Source organism: Abramis brama (genome assembly GCF_963993115.1).
Source record: "Abramis brama genome assembly, chromosome: 1".
Taxonomy (NCBI): Eukaryota; Metazoa; Chordata; class Actinopteri; order Cypriniformes; family Leuciscidae; genus Abramis; species Abramis brama.
The window spans coordinates 33,215,351-33,227,380 of record NC_139963.1 but is presented as its reverse complement, the minus strand read 5'-3'; the positions used below and the strand labels follow the sequence as shown (position 1 = coordinate 33,227,380).

Below are 12,030 nucleotides of genomic sequence, written 5' to 3'. Positions count from 1 at the left end.
ATTAAAAAAAAGAAACTAACAACATAGCATTTGCATATTTCTGGTTTGATGATTGTATGCATCTTGCATATAATGAATATTACATATTTAATTATCTCGTTGACATTTTTGTATATGCAATGGAAAATAAATCTAAAATATTTCTGTCACCTTGTACGATGCTCTACAAGTCATAGAAACGTATACGTAGAGTCAAATTCGACCTCTTCAGACACGTCGGCGCGCCCGCCATGTTGGAACGGTCGTCACTATAGACTGTAAAAAAAAAAAATAGGTCGTCACTCACAGCTTCTCTTTGTGAAACCGCCGAGATTTAAATTCCTGAAGAAATAGGATAACCTTCCACAGGTGAGATTGTGTTGGTTTGTATTTTTTATGCATTAACTAAATTTTACAGGTTTTTAATATGGTAACTTTTTAAAGTTGTGTTTGCTAATGCTAACGCCTTCGTCTTGTTGTATTGTGTTAGTTGAGCAAAATCATCTGCTAGAGTCTATTGTAGATATAGTCAGCCTCGTCGTCTAACAACGATTGCAGAGTCAACGACGCAGCGGACGCACAGTCAACTCGCTCTCGAATGTTCACGGACCGGCTTTGACCGTTCCAATATGGCGGATTACTTATGTATCGCGAACGCGAACCATAGACAGTCGCGGCCTATTGAACAGCCGCTTACGAGGCATCTAGTATCTATATTTCTATGCTACAAGTGGTGTCTTGGTACTAACCGGAAGCGGAAATAGCGAGGGAGCGGTTGACAGCTGCTGGACATCATCAGAAGGGGTTCGCCAACAAAACAATAAAATTGTGCAGAAATGGAGCTTTGTGAAATATTATACAACAAGGCTGAATACATCGAGACGGTATGTGAATACCGTCGATAATATCCTTCTGATGAATCAAGCGGTTGCAAATATTAAATTCAGAATTAACTGACTGTCTAGTTTGTCTCTGCAAACCGAATGTGTTTTCTAATAAACAAAGTGATGGTTTGACATAACTTACCAGTCAGTAAACGCGTCTGTATCAGTTGCATATGTTGTTTATTTAATTACTCAGATCAGCCCAGAGCTGGACCGTCATGTGATGGTAACGTTCACATTTGATCTCTCTAGGCATCAGGCAACAAAGTCAGCAGACAGTCGGTGCTTTGTGGCAGTCAAAACATCGTCCTCAATGGAAAAGTGAGTTTGAGAACCCCTCCCTTGTTTCGTTCTGTTATTTTCCCCAGTGTGTAAACTTTGTGAAATTGGCTGTTTTTGTTTTGTTTTGTTTTTCCAGACCATCGTGATGAATGACTGTATCATCAGAGGAGATCTTGCTAATGTCAGAGTTGGGCGCCACTGTGTCATTAAAAGTCGTAGTGTGATCAGACCACCGTTTAAGAAATTCAGCAAAGGGTGAGTAAAGCATGTGCATTCTCGCAGAACCTGATTTCACCAAGTGCAACATGTTCCTGGATCAACATCTTTTTTGATCCTGGAACAACATTCCCAATCAACCAATCAGATTTGAGGGACAAGTTTACAGTTTATGTCAAGTTTAGGTTTACAACCAGGGTTATGTGCTTCTACACCAGTGTTATTCACCTATCATTTCCCTCTGAATTTCAGCGTAGGGTTAGGTAGGTGTAGGGGTAGTTATATGATTAGGTTTCGGACAGGAATGTTGTTCCAGGATCAACAAAATACGTTGACACAGGAACGCGTCAAATCAGGACGTGGCTGTATTCTTCCTAATAAAATTGAATTTGTATGATTTAACTTGCTTGTGTTTGTTCTGTGTATATTAGAGTGGCTTTCTTCCCCTTGCATATTGGGGACCATGTGTTCATAGAGGAGGACTGTGTTGTCAACGCCGCTCAGATCGGATCATACGTCCACATTGGGAAGAACTGTGTGATTGTAAGTATCCCCCTCATCTGTATCCTCTCATTTGTTTTGTGGGTGTGACATTTGCAGTGATAAAGCATGTTTTTTCAGGGTCGACGCTGTGTCTTGAAGGACTGTTGTAAGATACTGGATAATACTGTCCTTCCCCCAGAGACAGTGGTTCCTCCATTTACAGTATTCTCTGGCTGTCCAGGTCAGCACCTTCAGATGTTTTATTTTATATGAATTTAGAATGGTATGAATGTGATAAATTGTTTATTGTTACTTATAAATCCTGTTAATTATTATTGCAATCTGGTAATGTAATGTAGTGAAGTGAATTTATTTTATTTATATTATGCCAACAATGAATTTTAGAAGTGAATTAATATCACTTGCTAAATGTAAGCTTCTTTGTTATTCTGTATTTCAGGTTTATTTTCAGGAGAGCTCCCTGAATGTACCCAGGAACTGATGATCGACGTTACCAAGAGTTACTACCAGAAGTTTCTCCCTCTCAGCCAGATCTAGGACTAAACTTCAGTTTGTGCCTCGCTCACTTTTTCATTCTGGGACCAAAGGAAACTAATATGGACTAATATTCCCCAGCCTTCCCTTGCTTTAGGTCACAGTTGTAAATCTTGAACAACAAAGAAATGCTACTTAATTCTGTTCACAGTTGCAGTAAAAAATCCCTTGCTGTGTTCATGGCTATGTTAACATAGAATATAAAATGTAAGAATATGTGTATTATATGCAACCATCACATATCTCCTGCTTTTCATGTCAGAATTTTTAGATTTCTGTTAATGTCTCATACCACTGTCTTGTTTGCGTGGCTGGGAAAAATATCACAACACAGTGATTAGTTGTTAGACTGAAGGACCTTTATTTATTGAACAGTAAAATTTAGCAACACTAAACCTTTTCTGTGTGCAAAGACAGATTACAGATGGTAATAAATGTTTTGTTTTTTACAAAGAAAAGAGCATATGTACTGACTCATTTTAAGTGGTCACAGCATGTTTTGGGGGCTTTTACTAAACAACACGCTCCTTTAGTAAAGTGCGGTCACATTAGTGAAATTTTTTCTGCAAAAAAAGGTCTATTGTCAATAATGTAACAATGTATGAAGCACAGCTCAAATCCAGCAACTTTCTGTCGGTCAAAGCAGTTAATCCACGTGACCAACAGGAACCTTTTGAAAGATCTTTCCCTCAAGCAAAATTCTCCATCATGTGGATTCCTATTGAAATGACTGGATTTTCAAAACTCGCTGTACAACGGTTAATGACTGCCTGCCACTGTAGCTGTGTACAAATGTTATTTAACGGTGTAAGGAAAAGGATGACATGCAAGAAACATACTCTGTAGATAGATGCACTAAATTTCATTTTCAAAGCTATACTTTCAGTTTTTGAGGTAGGGATCGTTCAGTAGCAATGGATTTCTACAAACATGCTTCACACAATTCAAGTACAGAAATTAAGACCTTTCATCCATGTATAGTGTTACTTATAACTTGCCTGTTTATCTAGTGGGAAAAAAAGGTGAGTCTTGGCCCCTTCTAGACTGCAAAAAAAAAAAAAAAATCATAAATTATTGAAAAACAATTGATTTAAAAACAAAAATGGTAAAAACATACAGATATGCATTCATACAATGAACAATACCATTTGTACACATAGCATACTTGAAAGAGGTAAAGATACGTGATTGGGATTTTTTTCTCAGCTCTCTAATGTTATGCTACCTTTCTTCTGACTTTTTGTTTTTCAAATTAAGTATACTCTGCTGTTCAAAAGTTGGGGGTCAGTAAGAAATAGTCAAATAATACATCCTGTTCTTTTGTACTTCCTATTCAAAGTGTCCTTAAACAAAATGTATTGCAGTTTCCACAAAAATATAAGCTTTGATAATAAGAAATTTGCCTTGAGCACCAAATCAGCATATTAGAATGATTTATGAAGGATTGGAGTAACGGCTGCTGAAAAAAAAAAAGTTTGCCGTGGTAATCTTTAATCAAAATCTGAAAAGTTACTTCTGGTGTGGAATGGCGTTCCTTTTCTTATGATGTCAGTTTGACGGCTTGGGTTGAAAACGCTTAACCACTCCCCTCAAACCGTTAGTCTGCTATAAGCAGAGATGGAGAGGAGGAGCGCTAGAGTAAAACCCTGCCCTCTGTTCAATATTCCGTTTCACTGGGAAATACGTCACAAAACTGCAGAGAAAAGTCGTTTGCAACTTCCGGTTCACGGGGACTTTAAGCTTTGCCAAGTTCCCGCTTTACAGGAATAAATTAGATTTTAAAATGTAAAGAAAACAGTTAATGTAAATTGTAATAATTTCACAATATTACTGTTTTTACTGTAATTTTGATCAGCCTTGGTGAACATTAGAGGCTTCCTTCAAAAACATTTAAAAAAATCTTACAGACCCCAAACTTTTGAACGCCAGCGTGGGGGGGGGGTCTCCATAATGCACAATGACTCTCAGTGATCTTTTTCATACACAGATCGGCCAAATGGTTTAACACTCCTTCGTGCCTTCAGTTCTTTCTGTACACCAGAGGTCTTCAATCCTGCTCCTGGAGGGCCACTGTCCTGCAGAGTTTAGTTCCAACCTGCTTCAGCACACCTGCCTTTGAATATTCAAGCGATTCTGAAGAGCTTGATGAGATGATTCAGGTGTGTTTGATTAGGGTTGGAACTAAACTTTGCAGGACAGTGGCCCTCCAGGAGCAGGATTGAAGACCTCTGCTGTACACTGTTGTTAAGGAGGGTTGGCCTTTTAAAGAAGAGGGTACCCCATAAGCAGCCTGCAGCATAGCTTTAGCAGTTTACTGGTAAAACAGCGCAATTCCTCAGTCCAGATTCCAGTCACATAACCACTGCTGACACTGTGCCTGTTGCTCCTCACTCTCCACTGGGTAGCTGCTGCTCCTGTGCACGGGCTCTGGTTCTTCTTGGATCTCAGCTTGTGGCTTTGTTAAAATATTCTTCAGTAAATCCTCCAGAATGTTCACACATCTCTGTGGTGCCCATTTGGAGTCGAGGCTGGGTACAAAGGGATCTGGGGCTATGACGTGGATGGGTTCATTCTCTAGAGGAATGTGCAGGAAGTAGGCGTGCAGCATCATGCGATACGGGGCATTGTCTGTGCGCAGACTGTAGGTATAGTCGCCCACTATAGGGTGACCAATGGCACTGCAGTGCACTCGGAGCTGGTGCGTCCGTCCTACAAAGTTTTTGATACTTAAACTTTTTTTTATTTGACACATCTATATTTTTTCTGTACTGTTGATGGTACTGTACCTGTCAGAGGCTGTAGAAGCACTTTTGTGACTGGATCTCCGTCATATGCTCCATACTCTAAAACTGTGAGCTCTGTTTGGCAGGGCTTGGGGTTCTCACAACCTACCGCATATGGCAAGAAATATACACATGAATGCGTTTCAGTTAGTTTAATTGTAAAGTTTAATTTTGAAGCAAAAGAGATTCTGACCTTCTGTTCCTTCAATGCACATCATATGGGTCTTGCCCTCTGTTGTGTTCTTGCCAATCGCAAAGTCCAGGGTCATTTTCTCCTCAGCCACAACACCACGGACCTGCACAGGACATATAAATAGACTGTTATTAGGAAAAACCTTCTATATTCACAGGATGTCTGAAATGTACCAGGATGTACCAGTGCAAGATAAGCTTTGGTAACAAGTCTGTCTTTAAAACAGCGGTACGCATGTCCTGCTGCTGCCTTGTTCAGAGCCACACACAAAGCACCACTGGTAGAGAAATCCAACTGATGGCAAAACCTGCAGAATACAACAATGCATATCAATGAACTACTGTTAAGACAAGTGATGGTTTAAATTATTGTTGGTGTCAGCTTATGGCAAAGTAACAAACACCCAAGAAAAAGACCTGAAGCCGTAGTAGGTGTAAGGATCTGCAAGCTCTGGGAAGCGATGCTTTAGCTGACTCTGGACCGTCTGCTTCTCATACCACATTTTGCTGTCAATACGGATGTCCCAGTGTTTGTTGACAACTATATAGTTTGCACTGTGGTACAAAACACACAAGTTTTCCAGGCTCGCAGGCTCCATGGTCTCTATATCTTCTGCAAAGCAACACCAAGGTTATTCTGTATCATGGTATATCAACACGTTTTTACATTATTTGTAACATATTAAAATATTCCATATGTATGTCTCTTTTTGAATATAAAACTGCTATAAAAAAAACAAATACCTGCTTTAACTGTTGTTGTGCAGCATGCTGGTTGTGGATTATTTACGTCAGTCTTCAGTTTATTTTGTCTCGGCACGAAGCAAACCTTCTACTTTAGAGAAAGCATTAGTTCGTACACGGTTTCTTCAATCATCTTGCAAAAAGTACTTTGACGTTTCTAGCTATTAGGGTAGAGCAAATAAATTTACTCTGATGGACCATAACTGACAGCCATGATTGGTTCTTCTTCTTCTTCTGTCTTTTATTGGCAACCGCACTAAACAGTGCATTACTGCCATCATCGGGTAGCTTGGCTCAGAAACATTTTTCCTATTCCTCTTAACTCTTTCTAATCATCCCCACAACATAAAAAAACCAAAACAACAACAACACTGGCGCTGCGTGTTCAGCTCCTCCAGTTTCCACCCCCATTCCCTTTTACTTCCAATAATTCACTATATCCTACCATGATTGGTTTCAAAATAAAAGCCTTATTATTTCATGTTACACATATCCAATATTGCATAATTTAAATGGCCATATATATTTATCAGTTACATATTGTCACCTTCCTAAAATAATTGCCCAAGTCATTTTTTCAGGTTTCTCAGAAAACACAAAAAACTGAGCCCAACTTCAGAGGTTGAGTAGACTTTCTCAAGTCTCATTGTCTTTTGTCTTAGGCAAAATAAAACGCCTAAGTCACACTCTTGACATAGGCCATTATACTACAGGGGTATAATTGCATGATCTGCTCAACTGAGGATGTGGACGATTTTACCAGAGGTGGCCAGCTGGTGAGGAGATGAAAAAAAAAATTATGCAAAAAAATATTTTTTGTCAAAAAATGACTTAGGCAATTATTTTAGGAAGGTGACGATATAACTTTAATAAATAATTAAACGAGGGTAAAAAATAGTAAATTCTTGTAACGTCCGATTCGTGTTTTAATGAATCTTTTGAGTCGGATCTTTTCAATGAATTGGATTCGTTAGCACTGTTCCACCGTTCGAAAGAACCGATTCGCGGAAAAAAGTCGCACTTGCTGACAGAGTGCGCACGCGCATGTCAAACTTATGTCCAGTGACTGTCGCAGTGAATTGTGGGATAGAAATTCACAGACATGGCGTCCCGTGCGCTTGCACACTGTGTGCGCTCCGTCGCTCGCTCCTCTGCAAGGTTAAATCATGGCAACATGCTAACAAGATCCGCCTGCGCGCCCCTCGCCTCAAACCAGCGAGCTCTCTCTGCCGTTTCACGCGGCCAGCGGACGAGGTGGACTGACCTAGTGCGGGTGAGAGTTCTGCAGACCAGGGATGTTTGTGTGTGTGGCCTACTGGTGCTGGATTACTCAGTGACCTACCTGTGTCTTTCCGACAATCTATTCATGCATGACAGCGGGCAGCCATAGTCTCAGTTAAAATAGTGTGCATTCACAGCATACATCTACCACATCAGTGTGACCTGCAAGATTTTAAACCCATGTCATAATTATTTATAGTAGAAATAGCAACTAGTTAAGTTAACTTAATAAAACGCACTAGGAGAATACATTTTAACGGTGCATCTTCACTGGCGGTTATTGCTCTGCCAGTCTCTTTGCGTCTATTATTGTAGCTATTATTAAAGGAATAATTAACGAAAAATGAAAATGTTATCATCGTGTCATTCCAAACGTGTATGACTTAATTCTGAGGAACACAAAAGATGTTGGACATATTCACAGCCTCTTCACTTGACTGTATGGTAAATGGTGACCAAAGCTATTAGTCTCTAACATTCTGTCCAACATTGCTGTGAAACAAAAGCAGACACATATGACAGTTTTCATACCTTCACTTGGTAGAGGGAGATTATTTTTATTCTAATGATCATTGTGTACTATACATCCTTGGTCTATGTGGCAAATTGCTTGATATGTTTCTCATTTTCACGTCATAATGTAAATGTTTGCATGTCTCTAGATTTCAGGCCCGTCTGTTCATCTGTGTCGGCGTTACGGTGATCTTCCACCCCTCACTTTAGAGAACATCCAAGACCGTGTTATGTACGTCCTTAAGCTGTATGACAAGATCAGTCCAGATAAGGTGAGAGATACTAATATTTGAGAGGTACAAATATTGTACTGTAACATTGCATGGGTGCACTGAAATTTGAAGGACAATTATGTGCAGTTTACCTGTAAATTGCATACCTGCCTAGTACCACATTTCATTAATTTTTCTGTGTGGATATACAGATTTATTGTTACTGCATTTGCTTGGTTTACATTTTTTGCATATTCCCAGCATCAATCTCTGACATGATTGACCTTTTTTCCTTCCTCAAGCTTCAAACATCGTCTCATTTCATGAAAGATCTGGGGCTGGACAGCTTGGACCAGGTGGAGATTATCATGGCTATGGAAGATGAGTTTGGTTAGTAGGGGTTTGTTTCTCTAGTATTAAAGCATTTAACAACCGTCACATCTTATAAAAGCATTGAATTCTGAATTCAAATAACACAGGATTTGAGATCCCAGATGCAGAGGCAGAGAAGCTTATGACTCCTGAGGAGATCGTAAAGTACATTGCGGATAAAAAAGATGTGTATGAATAGAGGTAAGTCTTATGGTCTTATGAGCTATAATGCCTAGATTGTAGGTAACTCATGCATGCTTGGTAATTGTATTTTTATGATCCTAAATTATCGTTTTTATTTCCTCATTTTCACAGGCTGAAGGATTGACTCTGTATTAAACAATATGGATGTGGATCAGCTGTATCTACTCATTGTCCAGTTTCTGTCTCTTGCTTATGGTGTCAACTGCCTTGTCATGTGTACTGCTGTATTTAATGAAAATGTCACTAGTAACTCTTGGGAACTTGAGCTGAAAATAAAGCCAAGACTAAATTGTAATTCTTTGGTTTGTCATGCCACAAGTGAAGCCTCTCACTGGTCCCTCTAGTGGAAGGGCAGTAAAATGGCCACTTAATTTACAAGGTCAGGGCCACTTTGTGAATGTCAGTGCAGATCCTTAAAGCTGCTGGTTTTTTTCCATTGAAAAATTGCATCCTTCACCAGTTTAAAATGCTTAGACGTCTGTAAGCAATGCAAAAGATGTTTCGAAATGTGTGGTGCTTTCAACACTACTTTGAGCAGCCTGACATACTGACTGAGGCAGGTAGTAGGTGAGTGTTTAGGAAACCTCAAGGTCCCACACTCTCTGACCAGCAAGTTTCCATGACATCTGCTTATGATTACTGGATAAAGATTTTTAAAAATCATTCAAATTCAGGCTGATTCACTAAAGAATAATTTGGACTGATTTGAGGACCAGTTTGGTTCACATCCACAACTTGTTCAGGCCTCGAAGTCATGTTCGAAAAATATTCCTTGGAGATTTATTTGGTGGCACAGAAGTTATACTGCACCGTTGAAGGTGTATTAGATCTTTAACATTTTACTGGCCAATAGAAAACTGTTCCATAATGACATCACCCTTGATTTATGATTGAGTACTGCAGCAGTACTAAAGCCATCTCATGATAGTCCAACTTTATGTAAAATAAAACTACTTTTTCAAGGCCACTGTTTGACTAGAGTCTTTGTCATGTAAACATATGTGATAAGCCTCTTTTAAAAGCACTGTTTATTTTTGTAATCACTACCTTATACTACCAGTGGACAAGACATGCATGCTAATCAAAATGTGCGCTAATGAGCCAGTGTTAATTGTATTGTGAATGAATGAGGCATTTATATTGCGCTTTCATATGCATTACTGTACACCAAAAACGCTTTACAATCATATCAGGTAATCTCTCCTCAACCACCATAGAGATAAAAATTATAGTTTGAGTATATTCATTTTAAAGGTCTAGTAATTTTGTTTATCATATTTTATTATTGCTTTTTGAATATGTCTACAGTTATTTTAGAACATCAAGTTATGAAAACCAGAAATGTTGCTTTGGTACCTGCTTGTTTTTTTGGGGGGGATTTTATTTCAAGTAACAAATGTTTTTTGGCTTTAGGTAACTATAATAATCCTGTAAATAAGTGGTGATTGTCTTCAACATTTTCTTTTGGAGCTCTCCAGAGGGGAAAACCCCCCCCCCCTAACAATACAACTTTATCATAAAGCATAATATTAATTACACTCCACATAAATGTTTTGTGATGAGGCCTGAAATGTTTTTTGATTACAGGTCTAATGCAAAATGTGGCATTTGATGAAGATTTTTGAGCGTTTTCCAATTGCATTTGCAGTAAAAGTATATTAAAGAAAGAGATAGAAACACTGATCTATATAATGACCAGTGGATAGAAGAAAAAAAAAACCCATTTCACACCATGTCACTGTTAGGCTTTATTGCGGGTTGTACCCAAGTTATACAGCTTTGTATTCCGATATCAAGATCAGGACTTTACAAACAGTTATCAGTCTACAAGTACAGCCAACAAAAGACCTAAAAACTACTCTATTACCTCCACTACCTCGTTACATATGCACTTAAGGGTACTAAAATTGAAAACCAAGCAACAAAGAAGGAAAAAAGAAAAAAAACAGCATTACAGGAAACATTCATCACTACACATTTGAGTATCTACCATGTATTACTAGACTAAACCTTGTGTCAATTGTTACCAATACAAATAAGGATTGTCCTTCAAAAAGTGCAGTTCCCCAAGTTAAAATTCTAAGATGACCCCAGGAAGACGCTGAAAAGAACTTCCTGCTCATTTAAGTTATCTTATTGATGTTTATTTCTATTCATTTTCAAACAGTCTATCAAAGCAGTGTGCATATAGGTTACATGTGAGCAAAACTATTTCTGGACAGACCACTAGAAGAATTTGCTATTCCACAGCCCGTTCAGTGAGGAGCGCTGTGAAAAAGGAAATGTTAATGCAACCCTCCATTTGCTACAACTGGCCAATTTTTGTGACAAAAACGAAAGAAGTTTTTGAATCATGGCACATTACAGGAATCGTATTTTTAAATCCGAACCACTACCGTGGTCAGGATTTCATTAAGCAAAGACACAAACATGGAAGCCTCAACTCTACACTGCATAGACTCTCTTAGAATTTCCCCATGGTGGAAGCTTCGATTTAAACTCTCGTTCATCCATTTCTTGTGCTGGTTTTACTAAAGCTTTTTGGGTTTATAATAACATGACAGCAATACTCACAGTTTAAGTCAATTGCCTTAGCACATTGTTCAACAGTAGGAACCATTTAAAAGACATGGGTATATTTGCTCACAGGATAAATCAGAAAAGAATGACAATTTCAGTACAAAAGTAGAATGTCAGGCCAAGTCACTTTTTCATTTCCTCTACGTTCAACCTATAAAAATGGGGATTGTACATTGCTCATGAATATCCTCAAAACATCCATTTTGCAAGTGACATTTGAAGCATATACATTGTCCAGCTTTTACAAAACAGATCCCTTTCCTCCCCCTACTTGATAATTTGGCATGACGGTGGATTATCAAAATGTCTCAGCATGACAGTTCGGTCTAACACCAAACAGCTGCACATACATAAAACAAAATTAAGAGGAGGGGGTGGGGGGAAAGAACAAAAAAAACAACAAAAAAACAAAATTAATAATTAAAGTGGAAACAAACTGGGTGCCAATGGCTTTTCCCTATGCTTTCACAGTTCACTTCAGAAAAACAAAGCCACGAAGAATAGGGAAACTAGCATGTTTGCCAAGACGGCAGGAAAGAACCTATTCAGAACCATTGGTAAAGCTCAGCGCCGCACTTCCAGAAAGGACACACGCTATCCTGGATGCATACGAACATGTAACTGAAGCACAAAAGATTGAGAAATCCACATCGAGGGAGTAAACAAAGACACGGCAATCCGATCGGTCATACCTGCAGTTATACGCCCCCATACAACAAGAGGAGAATACTCGGGCTCCTGATGCGCAGG

The 12,030-nt window shown here is 38.9% G+C and overlaps 3 protein-coding genes across 4 annotated transcripts; 2 read left to right on the top strand and 1 right to left on the bottom strand.

The window, feature by feature from the left end:
- The first annotated feature begins 719 nt into the window (after positions 1-719).
- Positions 720-2,857, top strand: dctn5 (dynactin 5). The gene is made up of 6 exons (XM_084126255.1): positions 720-863; positions 1,116-1,184; positions 1,282-1,400; positions 1,793-1,904; positions 1,983-2,085; positions 2,305-2,857. The coding sequence occupies exons 1-6, from the start codon at positions 816-818 to the stop codon at positions 2,400-2,402; spliced, it is 549 nt and encodes a 182-aa protein (XP_083982381.1). The 5' UTR covers positions 720-815; the 3' UTR covers positions 2,403-2,857.
- A 602-nt stretch (positions 2,858-3,459) lies between these two features.
- Positions 3,460-6,543, bottom strand: rpusd1 (RNA pseudouridine synthase domain containing 1). Of its 2 annotated transcripts, XR_014607942.1 has the most exons (7): positions 6,119-6,543; positions 5,792-5,987; positions 5,559-5,682; positions 5,376-5,478; positions 5,186-5,287; positions 4,632-5,108; positions 3,460-4,429 (listed from the first exon to the last, which is right to left on the bottom strand). XR_014607942.1 is itself a non-coding variant. In XM_084126239.1 (6 exons), exons 2-6 carry the CDS (start codon positions 5,971-5,973, stop codon positions 4,735-4,737), a joined length of 885 nt encoding a protein of 294 aa, XP_083982365.1. In that variant the 5' UTR covers positions 5,974-5,987; positions 6,119-6,460; the 3' UTR covers positions 3,460-4,734. The 2 variants fall into 2 exon arrangements, 1 of the variants encoding a protein (XP_083982365.1); XM_084126239.1 differs by having other exon boundaries at positions 3,460-5,108; positions 6,119-6,460.
- Positions 6,544-7,161: 618 nt separating this feature from the next.
- Positions 7,162-8,995, top strand: ndufab1b (NADH:ubiquinone oxidoreductase subunit AB1b). The gene is made up of 5 exons (XM_084126355.1): positions 7,162-7,391; positions 8,062-8,184; positions 8,427-8,514; positions 8,604-8,697; positions 8,812-8,995. The coding sequence occupies exons 1-4, from the start codon at positions 7,221-7,223 to the stop codon at positions 8,693-8,695; spliced, it is 474 nt and encodes a 157-aa protein (XP_083982481.1). The 5' UTR covers positions 7,162-7,220; the 3' UTR covers positions 8,696-8,697; positions 8,812-8,995.
- The last annotated feature ends 3,035 nt before the right edge of the window (positions 8,996-12,030 follow it).

Excerpts from the sequence above, each read along its gene's own strand:
- rpusd1 (XM_084126239.1), bottom strand. The coding sequence starts at position 5,973 with ATGGAGCCTGCGAGCCTGGAAAACTTGTGTGTTTTGTACCACAGTGCA. Across the intron at positions 5,288-5,375 it reads GTGCATTGAAGGAACAGAAG|GTTGTGAGAACCCCAAGCCC; the intron begins GTCAGAATCTCT and ends CATATGCGGTAG. Across the intron at positions 5,109-5,185 it reads GCTTCTACAGCCTCTGACAG|GACGGACGCACCAGCTCCGA; the intron begins GTACAGTACCAT and ends AAAACTTTGTAG.
- dctn5 (XM_084126255.1), top strand. The coding sequence starts at position 816 with ATGGAGCTTTGTGAAATATTATACAACAAGGCTGAATACATCGAGACG. Across the intron at positions 864-1,115 it reads AGGCTGAATACATCGAGACG|GCATCAGGCAACAAAGTCAG; the intron begins GTATGTGAATAC and ends TGATCTCTCTAG. Across the intron at positions 1,905-1,982 it reads TTGGGAAGAACTGTGTGATT|GGTCGACGCTGTGTCTTGAA; the intron begins GTAAGTATCCCC and ends ATGTTTTTTCAG.
- ndufab1b (XM_084126355.1), top strand. The coding sequence starts at position 7,221 with ATGGCGTCCCGTGCGCTTGCACACTGTGTGCGCTCCGTCGCTCGCTCC. Across the intron at positions 7,392-8,061 it reads GGTGGACTGACCTAGTGCGG|ATTTCAGGCCCGTCTGTTCA; the intron begins GTGAGAGTTCTG and ends GCATGTCTCTAG. Across the intron at positions 8,185-8,426 it reads ACAAGATCAGTCCAGATAAG|CTTCAAACATCGTCTCATTT; the intron begins GTGAGAGATACT and ends TCCTTCCTCAAG.